The 12,812-nt window shown below is 48.2% G+C and overlaps 1 protein-coding gene across 2 annotated transcripts in view; it reads right to left on the bottom strand.

Moving 5' to 3' along the window:
* Positions 1-378: 378 nt before the first annotated feature.
* Positions 379-12,812, bottom strand: part of LOC134408459 (myotubularin-related protein 9-like) — a 38,734-nt gene continuing 26,300 nt past the window's right edge. For both annotated transcript variants that reach the window (XM_063140754.1, XM_063140753.1), the window contains 6 exons: positions 11,616-11,833; positions 7,790-7,951; positions 7,451-7,592; positions 6,082-6,302; positions 1,637-1,782; positions 379-823 (listed from right to left, as the gene is read on the bottom strand). In XM_063140754.1, the coding sequence (XP_062996824.1) occupies positions 666-823; positions 1,637-1,782; positions 6,082-6,302; positions 7,451-7,592; positions 7,790-7,951; positions 11,616-11,833 (1,047 nt within the window). In that variant the 3' untranslated portion in view covers positions 379-665. The remainder of the gene's footprint in view (positions 824-1,636; positions 1,783-6,081; positions 6,303-7,450; positions 7,593-7,789; positions 7,952-11,615; positions 11,834-12,812) is intronic.

A 12,812-nucleotide genomic window follows, 5' to 3' on the forward strand; every position in this document is an offset into this window, starting at 1 on the left:
CTTGCTTGTGAGTCCCTGGTCAACAGCTGCTCGGCCACTATGCAAACAGAGTGCTGGACTAGATGGTCTAATCCAGCACCAGGGATCATCTTACGTTCTTATAAGTTGACTGATCGTTTCTGCCCCTCAGTGGAAGGGGCAGAAGCTCAGTGGTAGAGCACTTGGGGAGCCGGCAGAAGACCCAGGTTCATTCCCTGGCCTCTTGGCAAGGAGGGTTGGGGAAGATATTTTTGCCTGAGGCCTTGAGAGAGTTGCTGCTGTTGGAGTAGACAATACTGTTCTTGATGGACCAATGGTATGAGACACTTTCAACCAGTCACAATACGGTGAAAATTAAAATGTCTGTAGTTTAGATGTTTGAAAGCTAAAATTCTGGACTACACAAAGAGCTGGCTTTTTGTATCAAAATGTATTTTAATTGTAACAGTTTAGAGACTAGATCTGTAACCCAGTGAGAAATTCTCCGACCTGCACAATCTCATGCATGCACTCACTCTCTCTCTCTCTCTCTCTCTCTCTCTCTCTCTCACACACACACACACACACACACACACTTCACAATGTGATTTGTGACCACTACCAAGCAAGATTCTTGCTGTTCTTGATAACTCCTATGTTGGCGAGAGACGGGGCGAGATGAGGCCTTGGCTAACTTTGGCTCGTCTTTAGATGTCCAGTGTTTTGGCTTCTGCTTCTGTAAGCGCTGCCGTCGGCGCTTGATGCTTCCCTCCATTGTCATTCTGTCTGGACTTTGCTATTTGCTGGATTTCTGCCCATGCTTCATCTAGATAGTGGGATGAACGGACCCAGCGGAGGAATAAACCTGCAGGAAACATAGTTGTTAGATACACATCTCTTCCCATCAACTGCTGAAAGAGGAAGACAAGGAATAGCTACGGGTCTTTCCCCCCCATTCTATGTCCTTGCATTGTCTGAGGCAGTAGTGGTGATCACGGCTGATCCCACCCCCACGAGCCCTGGAGGACCCAGGTAAACACTGCGAGTGTAAGTAGGACTGGGAAAAGGCAAGGCCAGGGCTGTGTTTCGGGTGTCCACTGCGTGCACGAAGGAGCATGGAGTCGAACTCTGCAAAGGTGAGAAGTGTATCCAAGAATTATTTGGGATCCTCAATCTGAAAACTTGATTCAGACTATTATTCAAAATGGAACATTCTCTGAAGCCTTCGGGCTAAGAGAAATTACTAACATTTCTTACAAAAGATGTTTATCTTATGTTTCCCTCTTAAATGCATGTAAGAGAAACTAACATAAAAATTGAGGGGAAGTTTAATTTCTAAACAGGGAAGACTTTGAAAATCTGCTGGCACTGTGGCAGCTGAAGCTTCTGAAATCAAGGCAAGGGTTTCCAGACGTAAAGATGTCTTACAAGGAAGGAACACTTCTCCCTGGCCTCTGTTCTCCCCATTACTCCCCCTCCCGGAAAACCCTCAAATTCTGTGGAGTATTAAGTGTTGCACAGAACTTCAGAATTCCTGTGGTTGCGATCTGAAGTTATTCAATACATTGGAATTGGACTGAATCACAATTCCATCCAGTTTACAGGGATGGAATTGTTTCCGTATTGGTGTGCATAGTTAGGGTGGTGGCATAGGGGGGAAGTAAAAGGGGTCTCATACCTTGCCAGAGTAGCACGCTCTGGGGCTCCACTGATGGCCAGATGGCCAAGGGGTTGCGAGCGTAGAGCGGATTCAGGTACTTCTGCCTCTTGCAGTTCAGCCAGGGCCAGAGCGAGTGAGTCTTCTCCTTCACTTTACAGAGCCTCCTGCAGGGGGAGCCAGTGGCATTTTAGTCCCTCTCAGTGGGGTGGGGGTGGGGGTGGGGGCTGATTCATGGTTAGGCAAGAACAGACTTTTTGAATGGCCTTTTCTCCTTCCCAAACTTGCATTTCTTCTTTGCAATCTCTAAGGAAACTCCATGATATCAAAAGTGAGGTGATAGGGGGTGGGGAGGCACTTAACATCTAATACTCCAAATGCTGCACCCACTGAACTATCCTGCCATTGGTGGGGGTGGAGAGGCTGAGGTAGGGAATGGCTGCCCCCTTCCTCTTTGCCACCCTGCCTTTTCCTCCAACTTCCAATTGCCTGTAGCAATGCTGGTCCACCCCCACTGTGCTCTTAGATCCCATTTTCTTCGCTGAATGAAAATGCAGCCTAGCTTTTGGCTTGGCTGAAGAGTGAGCTGTGTGCATAAACACCCGCTACCAGTACAAGTCCATCTCCGGACCACATTGGAGATCCACCCTCTGGAATGAAATTCCCACCCCTTAGCACGTGGCTTTGAACTCCTTCCTTGTGGACTGAACTGCAAATTCAGCATCAATGACAGGTGGGCTTAAGACTCGGTCTTTTCAGAGGGCAGGGCCAGTGCAAGGGCTACTGTGCCATCAGACTTGCCTCTGTGCTCCGAAATGTTGCTGCACTCTGGCATGATGTGGCAGCCTGTGAAGGACCCCAAGGGACAATTATCATGCCCATGCCACAAGCACGTAATGTCACAAAGGCATGCCCTCTACCCTCCCTCCGATAGTGAACTCGGATGGTGAGTGCCAACAGGACTGGAGCCAAGCTAGGGCCCCCGAGAAGGAAAGTCTGCTCAGATGAATTCTGAGCTTTATAGAAGTATGGAACGTTGCAGCCCAGTGTGGACCGAGCATACAAGGCAGAGGGCCTTTTCAGTGGTGCCCCCCCCCCCCCGCAGTTATGGAATGATCTCCCTGGCACTTTGAAGATAAAGTCGCTCAGATTCGTCATGAATTGGACACCACACTTAATGCAGCTCCACTAGTAGAGGCGTTCAGAGCGCCGTCCGGTTCAGCTTTATTGGATGAGTTTCTGTTATTGAGGCCCAAGGATGTGGACAAGGTGCTTGGCCAAGTCCGGTCGACCACCTGTGTGCTTGCCCCTCTTGGCTCATTACATCAAATAAGGAGGGGATCGCTGGCTGGGTCCAGGAGGGAATGCCTCCTTGAGAGAGGGAGTGGTGCCGGCCTCTTTAAAAGAGGCAGTAATTAGACCACTCCTGAAGAAGCCTAATCTGGACCCGGAGGACGTTAACAATTACAGGCCGGTGGCTAATATCCCTTTCCTGGGCAAGGTGCTTGAGCGGGTGGCTGCAGGACAACTCCAGGCACTCTTGAATGAAATGGATTATCTAGATCCATTTCAATCGGGTTTCAGGCCTGGTTTTGGAACAGAAACTGCCTTGGTCGCCCTGTGGGATGACCTCTGCCGGGAGACAGACAGGGGGAGTGCGACCCTGTTGGTTCTCCTGGACCTCTCAGCGGCCTTCGATACCATCGACCATGGTATCCTTCTGGATAGGTTGTCTGAGCTGGGAGTTGGAGATACTGCGCTGCAGTGGTTCAGCTCCTACTTGGATGGCCGATTCCAGAAGGTGGTGCTGGGGGATTATTGCTCTGTGCCGTGGCTCCTAAGCCATGGGGTTCCACAGGGCTCTATCTTATCCCCTATGCTGTTTAACATATACATGAAGCCGCTGGGGGAGGTTATTCGGAGATGTGGACTGAGGTGTCATCAATATGCGGATGATACCCAGCTCTACCTTTCCTTTTCATCAAATCCAGGTGAGGCAGTGACTGTTGTGAACCAGTGCCTGGGCACGGTAATGGACTGGATGAGGGCTAACAAACTGAGACTCAGTCCAGACAAGACGGAGGTACTGTTAGCGGGTGGTTCATTTGTCCGGCGAGGTGATGTTTTTCCTGTCCTGGACGGGGTTGCACTCTCCCTAAAGGACCTGGTCCATAGTTTGGGGGTGCTTTTGGATCCAGAACTGTTACTTGAGGCACAGGTGAACTCAGTGGCAAAGAGCACCTTTTATTAGCTTAGGTTGATATATCAACTACACCCTTATCTGGACAGAGATAGCCTAGCTACAGTTATCCATGCTCTGATAACCTCTAGTTTGGATTACTGCAATGCGTTGTACGTGGGTCTGCCTTTGAAAACAGTCCGGAAGCTTCAGCTGGTACAAAACAGAGCAGCCCGTTTACTAACAGGGACTGGCCGGCGAGATCACATTACGCCAGTCCTTTTACAACTTCATTGGCTGCCATTCCAGGTCCAGGCCTGATTGAAAGTGCTGGTATTGACATTTAAAGCCCTAAACGGTTTGGGGCCAGGTTATTTGAAGGAACGCCTCCTCCCATATGTACCTGCCCGGACCTTAAGGTCATCTACAGGGGCCCTTCTCCGTGAGCCCCTGCCAAAGGAAGTGAGGCAGGTGGCTACTAGGAGGAGGGCTTTCTCCGCTGTGGCACCTCGGTTGTGAAATGAGCTCCCCAGAGAGGTCCGCCTGGCGCCTACACTGTACTCTTTTCATCACCAGCTGAACACTTTTTTATTCTCTCAGTATTTTAACACTTAATTTTAACTTAAATTTAAATTTTACTGTTTTAACTCTGTATTTTAATTTTATATCAATTTTGCTGCGTGGTTTTATCCTGGTTGTGCTTTTTATACTGTATTTTGTATTTGTGTTTTTAACCTGTTGGTTGTTTTATTGTGGTTTTAATTTTTGTGAACCGCCCAGAGAGCTTCGGCTATTGGGCGGTATAAAATGCAATAAATACATAAATAAATAAATGACAAGGCTTGCCTGGCACCAACATTGTTATCTTTTCAGCGCCAGGTCAAGACTTTTCTCCCAGGCATTTAAAAGCATACATTGAATTTTTAACTGAATAGATGGATTGAATGTAATCTGCTTTTATGCTTTTTACTGTTTAAAATTTTGTATATTTGTTTTTAATGTTCCGTGTTTTAATCTTTGTAAACCGCCCAGAGAGCTTCGGCTATGGGGCGGTATAGAAATGTAATAAATAATATTTGGGGGGCTGCACAAGCTGCGGGATGTTGGCCAAGAGAAACTGAAAAAGCGAGGTGGGGAGGGAGGGTATTGGTCTGAGTCCGTACAGGAGCCCTCTGGTTATGCTGGACTGTGGCTCCCACCATCCCCAAGGACGATGGAGATTGTAGTCAACACATCTAGCAGGTCTCAGGTTGAAGAGGGCTGCCCTGTAAGTAACCCGGAGAAGGGCACAGCTGGTCTTTTCAAGAGTGAGGAAAACCTCAAGGAGCTGAAGTCCAAGCATGGCGGGACAATGTGAACAAATGCAGCCTTAAGGTGCGCTTAAACTGTTGCTTTCTTCTTTTTGTGGCGTGAACCTCCCATCCTGAGGTTGCATCTTAATAAATACATCTAACTATGAAGGAATGATGGAGATTTTGCTCCTCCTTGGCCGCTTTTGTACGTGACCATAAGGCCGTGTTCTGGAGGATCCTGGCCTGCTGTGTTCATGCATGTAGCCTGTTTACTCTCGCTTGGCTCCTCCTCCAGCTGGAGCGGCTAAACCCACCAGGAGCTGAAAGTGTAGCGTTTGGCCTGAACAAGAGCCTGTGGTCTGTTGCGCCAAGCCAGAATACCCAACCAGGGTTGGTCCTAACTTGTTTGGGAGTCACAGGCCAGGAGCCTCCGCCTGAACAACATGCTAAGCTTTCAACTCCTGGCTGGTTAAGCCACTCCAGTGGGTGGAAGGAGTCAACGCGAGCACAGCTGCTCACAAATGGCAACCCAGGAGCCTCCAGAATTTTGGCTTACAGCAAGGTGTAAACCCAGCCGGTCTGACATTTCCTGGAAAAAATGGGGCTGTGCATCGCTCGCCCTTCCTGGGCTCATGCTTCCATTGGACAATGTCCTGACTCAGTGCACTTGCCCTGCATTTCCAGGACTTAATTTCAACATCACCACTTTGAGGGGGTTAGTGATGAGAGCTGGTAACAGTGAAAGAGTTGCATTGCATTGTCATGGGTCTTTTTGGTTCTGAGTTGTTGACTTTCTAAAAGTAACCGTTGCTGTTCCCCTCCCTCTGCCATTAGGCTGGACAGGCCATAGGTCAGCATCAGAGCACATCCCTTGAGAGCAGAAAGTCCCGCTTCTGATCCCTGGACAAGATTTTAGAGACCTGGGCCAGGGGTCATCATTTATGACACCCTGACCAGCTCCAGCACCCTTTTTGCACTGTCCCATCCTGCCTCACCTTTCTTTCTCGTTATTGCAGAGGAATGTGCCGTAGGGCGACGCGTAGCTGTGCTCAAACAGGGCCAGCAGGAGGCACTCGCTGAATTCCAGGGCTAAGGGGAACTGGCGTCCAAGCTGCCAGGTGCAGTCGAGGAAGAGGAGGAACATGGGCGCCTCCTGCTTGAGCCGGGCATGGGAATAGGCTGAGTGGGCGCAGCGGAGGGAAAATGGGTGACCGGCCTGTGGAAAGCAAGGAATGATGGGTAGCTGGGAACACACAAGTATGGCTTACAGTCCTCCCTCTCCCTTCTCAGTGCAAATACAGTGCAGATGACCTCAAATGGCATCATTTATTCAGGTTGGAGGATTCAACTCTTCTGGACTTGTATCATCTCAGGTATTATTATTATTATTATTATTATTATTATTATTATTATTATTATTATTATTATTATCCCACCTTTTGCCCAATACTGGGCCTCAAACAAGAGGGGAAGCTCAGATTATATGTGTCACCATTCTTCTGGCAAGGGTGTTTGACCACCCCCTCTACCCTGGGAGGTAGAGCAATTCATTTGAGCTGCTTAATTCAAACTCTAGAACATGGGAATCAAGAACACGGCCTCCATGATGGTCCAAAACCACTTTTGTACACAGATGTTCCCCAGACAACTGGTTATGGGGCAGGAATTCCAAACTGAGAAAGGGGGAAGGATTCTAAATTCAGTAAGGGGCCTCCAAAAGGTATTTCTGAGATGAGACAGCAGGGGATAAGAGCAAGGTTCAGGTTTAAAGGCCTACCCTTAGAGTAAATTTAAGATTAAATTTGGAAAAAAAAATTGTTTAAAGCAGCCCTTTTCATTCTGGTTCCTTCCAGATGTTTCAGCTTCAACTCCCGTCAGCCTCAGCCAGCATGGCTAATAGCCAGGAATAGTGGGATTTGTTGTCCAAACCATCCGGAGGGCACCAGGTTGGGGCACCTTGGTTTAAAGCATTTTGTCCTGGTTACTGACATCGGTGTTACCAAATCGTCATTTCCCCTCCTCCCCCAGCCCTTGTTGTTCAGCAAAGGCATGCCTTGGTCACAGGATAGGCAACGTCTGGCCCTCCAGATGTTTCTCTTACAACTCTTATCAGCCCTAGTAGCAGAGCTGATGGTGGGTGGTGGGAGTTGTAGTCCAAAAGATCTGGCGTGTTACATGTTGCCCACGCCTGTGCTCTAGCCTATGTGCTTTCTGCTCCCAGTACTTGATGCATGAGGCCAATGGGCTGGCCAGAGGTACGGGCTACTCCTCTGAGGATCCTTGCCTGTGGTCCTGAAATGCAGGCGGGGGGACCCTCCCAGTGGAGTCCTGGCTCCACTCCTTGAAATGAGGAACTGCAGGTACCTGTATCCATTCCCTCTCCAGCAGCCCCTGGAAGCCAGCCAGTGTCCTGCAGTCAGGGTCCAGGATGACCTGGGCGAGGGCTGTCACCAGCAGCGTGGTGTCTGTCCCTTCGGCTCCATGCACCAGGACGCAGGCCTCCTCCCTGCAACAGAATGCCCAGGAACGTGGCTGCACTGTGCAGCGGCTGAGGCCCAGCCCCGTTCCCAAGGGGCTGCTCCTAGGCTTCTCCCCACTCCCCAGAATAATGCGCCTCCTTGGAGCTCTTCTGAGCCAGTGTTGAGCCAGGTGGTTTTTCCAGAGGAAGACACACACACCCATATTTCTCGGCTGCAGACGTACCTTTCCATGCACTGTGCCGCGAGGCAGGCAGTGCTCAGTGCCTCCTTGACATGGGACAGCCATTTGGAAGCTTCCAGCTTGCTCAGCCAGCGGTCCATGCTGTGGGGAGGGTCGTTGCAAGACTCCACCAGCTTGATGAAGCTTTCTTGGAGGACACGGCCCCTGCAGCGGCGGAGAGAAGCCCAAAGGGAGCAGACCTGGTCAAAGAGTCTTACCACTCTGCCCCCCCCCCCCCGGGCCTTTGCTGTCGCCCGGAGCACCCCAGTGACTTTGGTTTTAGAGTGCGAAAAGTCTGACGTGTATTTTCTGTCTGACTGGAAGGGTGAGTGTGAAGTTCAGAAACTCATTTGTTACTGAAAGCAGGATGCTGGCTGGGGTTGAAAAGTCTCTGACTTGCAAGATATGTTGCAGGATAAGTAGTGATGCTGTGTCTGAGGCATCAGAGCTGCATTTCGAATGATCTATTCTCTTTCTGGACAAAAGTTGCAGCACTGGAGGCTGGTGGCTCTGATGCCAGTGGGGTGATAAATCCGCTCCAGGTTTCAGTCAGAACCCTAAAGCAGCTGTCCAAGGTGCAGCGCTTCCACTGTGTCCAGTGGCCATCTCCGCCCCTTAGGGAAATTCCAAATGTCACAATAAGACCAGTCCTTTAGTAGGGCAACGTTGCAAAGAAGGCAGCGAGCTTTCAGCTTCCGCAGGCTGGATGTCAAGCAGTCTTTCTAAAGAAAGAAAAGAAAGGGGGGGGACACCTGTCATGGTCCCACCCCCTCCTCCTCCTCCTCCTCCTCCTTTCTCTGGCTTTATGCTGTGTGTTTTCTCCTTAACGCCCAACATGGTGGAGAATTTTAATGAACTTGAGAGCTTGATCACCTCTTCGTAAGTTCACTGAGTCCTACTAAAGGACTTACCGTATTGTTTCTTTTGACACTGAAAGGGTCGTTAAATGGGAGGTAACCTCAGAATGAGAGGAATATAAAGTTTTCTGGACAAAAGTGTTTTCTGCCTTTAAAAATGTGAATGGGATTATTTTTCCTGCCTGGCTACAAGGTGAAAACGTGTGTATGCACCTTGGAGAGCTCCTTTAGAGTTCTGACTGAAACCCAGGGTGGATTCGCTGCCCCACTGACATGGGAGCCACCAGCCTCCACTGTGTCTGTGTGCAGGAACATAAGGGAGCTGCCTTTGGCCATGTCAGAGCAGGGCGCTTCCTTTCCTTTCCTTTCCTTTCCTTTCCTTTCCTTTCCTTTCCTTTCCTTTCCTTTCCGGCCCTAGTGGGAGGTGCTGAAGATTGAGCCCAAGACCTCCTGCATGCGCAAGTGAGCAAAACCGCTGAACTGCAGCCCTTCCCTAAAGGAGCTAGACTCTTGAAGCACCCACTGCTGCTGCTGCTGCCGCTGCCGCTGCTCGTAGTTAATGCTGTGATGTGGTAAAGATTTTCTTATCTAGAAGATTACGACGGGGTGAAGTGTGAACAGATGTGATCTTACGATGAGGCCAGGTTGAGGCGGCTGCCTCAAAGGCCAGAGACTTGGGGCTGCTGTTAAGGGCAGCGGTTCTCCTGAACAAGCTCCACCACTGAAATGAGCAGGAGAGATGACAGAGCACAGGAGGGTTTGCACTGGAGCTCTTCCTGCTGAGTTGTGGGTTCGAAACCTGCACATTTCTTCAGTCTCTCCCCATACTTTTCTGGTTTCCAGACCTTGCACAATCATGCATGCAAACATACACTTTTTTGTTAAAACACCTGAAGATTTTCTTTTTGCATTCTCAGGGTCTTGTATTCTTCATGCTTTCAAAAAACAAAACAAAAACACCCTGCACAAAGAAACACTAAATTCTGGGTTCTGCCATTTTAGCTCATTGAATACTTAATATTTGTACATTTTCAAAATCAAAATCCAACCTAGTTGGAATCCTTACAGGAATGCTGTAATGTAAGTTGTTGTTGTTGTTGTTGTTGTTGTTGTTGTTGTTGTTATTATTATTATCATTCCCATATGCAGATGGGGTGACTGAGGCTGAGAGTGAGAGAAAGGTTTGTCTAAGACCACCTGGACGGTTTGTGAGAGAGGTGAGATTAGAACAGGACACTTCCTGATTCACAGCTCTTTCTCTTTGACAGGCTGCTGCAAAGTACTATCGTTCTGCCTTTGCCAGGCCCTGAGAGGAACAAGGTTGGCACAGCCCTATTCCTTGATGCTCTGCACGCTTACCTGCAGAGAGTTCTCCTGGGAGATTAAGGCCTAGGAACATCCGTTTTTTCACCAAAGGAAAACAGAAATTCTGAATTCTCTGTCCAATACTAAATTCGTCACTTATGTGAGAGCCATCTTTTTACTTATTCATTCATTCATTCATTCATTATTTAAATGTATGTCCCGCCCTTTGCCTTACAGTCCTAGGGCAGAGTACACAAATATCAATAAAACCATATAAAACAACTTAAAACCTTCATTCAGGTCATAACCCCAAAGCTTCAGCCACTTCCAAAGGCCAAAGTATAAAAATGCATCTTGACTGACAGTGATGACATGCACACAATGAAAGCTCCAGAAGCACCTCAGGGTGGAGGGAATTCCACAACCTCGGGGCCACCACAGGGAAGGGCTTTTCACACACCACACCGATCTTAACACCTGGGCCCGAGATGCTCACATTTGGGACCCAAGATGTTTTGGGCTTTTTATGTTCACATGGCACCTTGAAGGGAGCTTGGAATCAAATTGGCAACCAATGCAGGCGTTTCAGAACTGGGGTGATCCGCGTCATACCAGTGCTGCAGCTGGCACACCCGCCAAACCTGAAAACACACTTTTAGCCACCAAGGTGTGAATGTCTCCACTACAAGCTTACATTAGCTTTCATACTAGTTTTAATTGTGGTACTGAGCATAGTTTGGTGAGAATATTTGAGAGTTCCTCAACAGATCATGCCTCCCCCTCTTCTCCCCCCCCCCCGCACTTCCCTGGGTTGAGGAGATTATTTTTTTTAATGTAATTTAAAAATCAAAACTACACAAAAAAGCTTGTCTTCAGTTAGAGTTCTAGCACTGATATATGGATGAATTTGTTCTTCCAAAAGAGAATGGTGCTCATTTTCCAATACACTTGTTTGTAATTTAGAGCAAGTCCTTTTGTTGAACATTCGTTTTGATACAAAGGCAATTGTCCATATCGCAGGATGATCTGAGAATGAGGGAGCTACAATTTCCCCCTTGGAGGCTGCTACACATGTTTTTACAGCAGTAAGCAAATTTATTGCCATCTCTAGATTGGCATCTGCAAGATAACCAGGCCATGCCCGCCTAGGACCTTATGGAATTGCATAACAATCAGCAACAATTTTATATCACAGAACATGCTCCCAAACCCCTGTTGAAAATGTTTTGCATTACAATTCCAGCAAATATCTTGTTTGGTTATAGATACAACTTAATCTCTGAGGGGTTAGATACAACTGCAACTGTATTTTTTTAAAAAAAATATCGATTTGAAAGAAAAAAGATATTTCTCTGGTATCTTGGGAAATGTAATTTTCTCATTAATCCTTCTTATACTAAATTAAAACAAATGAGCTCCACATCACAACCACATGCAATTAAAACACAAACACACACACACACACATAAATTTTTAAAAGAAAAAGGATGAGAATAAGGGAAGAAATACACTTTGGGGGGGATTATTCTCCTCGTCCTTTTTCTTTTAAAAATTTGTGTGTGTGTGTGTGTGTGTGTGTGTGTTTTAATTGCATGTGGTTGTGATGTGGAGCTCATTTGTTTCAATGCATTTCTGTCTGTGGCCGTTGGGGGCAAGTGCTTGCTCACCTCTCCAGAGACCGGTGCAATCGCTTCCAGCAGGGGTAGGAGCTTCGGTGCTCCATGCCCCCCCCCATCATCTGGGCCTGTTTAGCTGCCTGCTTCGACCTGGTGTCCAGGATGAAGCCACGGTCTCCTCCCTCCAGCACGGTGCTCAGCAGCTGCTCATCCTCTGTGCAGCGCTTCCGGTTGGGCCCCACCAGTGGCTGGCTGCTGCGCAGCATCACCTGCCAAAGTAAGACGAGAAGGGCATATGGGGAAGGGGATGAGGACCTCGGCAGCACTTGGGCAGTCCCTCCCTGCTGCTCTCCGGTCCTGTGGTAGCCAGTTCAAATCCCCATGGAGCTACTGCCAGAAGGCCCGGGAGACTAGACTTCAAACATCTGCTTTTGGGAAAGGGCTGCAGCACGGCATCTGCTTTACCAGCAGAAGGTTCAGTCCCAGCATCTCCAGGTAGGACACCAGGCAAGACCTCTGCTTGAGAACCTGCAGGCCAGCTGCCAGATGGACCCATCTGATTCTGTATAAGGCAGCTTCCTAACATAATTACATGAAAGGGAATATCCTGTAGAAATGATGCAACATAATCATTTTGCTTATTTTCTTATCTTGCATAATTCCTGCTCTGAAAATCAATGCATAAATTTGGCAAGTGCATTCTGTGTTGCTCAGTTATTTTTGCATAACTTATTCTTCACTCATAGGAGCTAGAAATTTTGCTTTGAAAAATGGAAGCTGAGAAGTTTCAAACATTATGTGCTTGCACCACGTCACCCTGATAGGATTGCAGCACGATGCACAACCCTGCTCTTGTATAAGAACGTAAGAAGAGCTGTGCTGGATCAGACCAAGGTCTGTTTTTTCCAGCATTCTGTCCAGCTGCCCATGGGAAACCCACAAGCAGTACATGAGCACAACAGCACCCTCCTGCCCATGTTCCCCAGCAGCAGGTGTACATAGGCAGTATGCCTCTGATACTGGAGGTAGCATGTAGCCATTCTCCACCAGGATTTGTCCAGTCCCCTTTTAAAGCCATCCAAATTGGTGGGTGGCCATCACTACATCTCATGGAAGTGAATTTCAAGGTTTAAGTATATACTGTGTGAAGAAGCCGTTCCTTTTATCTGCCCTGAATCTCCCACCAATCAGCTTCACGCGATGAGCCCTTTGGGGTCTAGTATTATGAGAGAGGGAGAAAAATGTCTC

This window comes from Elgaria multicarinata, chromosome 13 (assembly GCF_023053635.1).
Source record: "Elgaria multicarinata webbii isolate HBS135686 ecotype San Diego chromosome 13, rElgMul1.1.pri, whole genome shotgun sequence".
Lineage (NCBI taxonomy): Eukaryota > Metazoa > Chordata > Lepidosauria > Squamata > Anguidae > Elgaria > Elgaria multicarinata.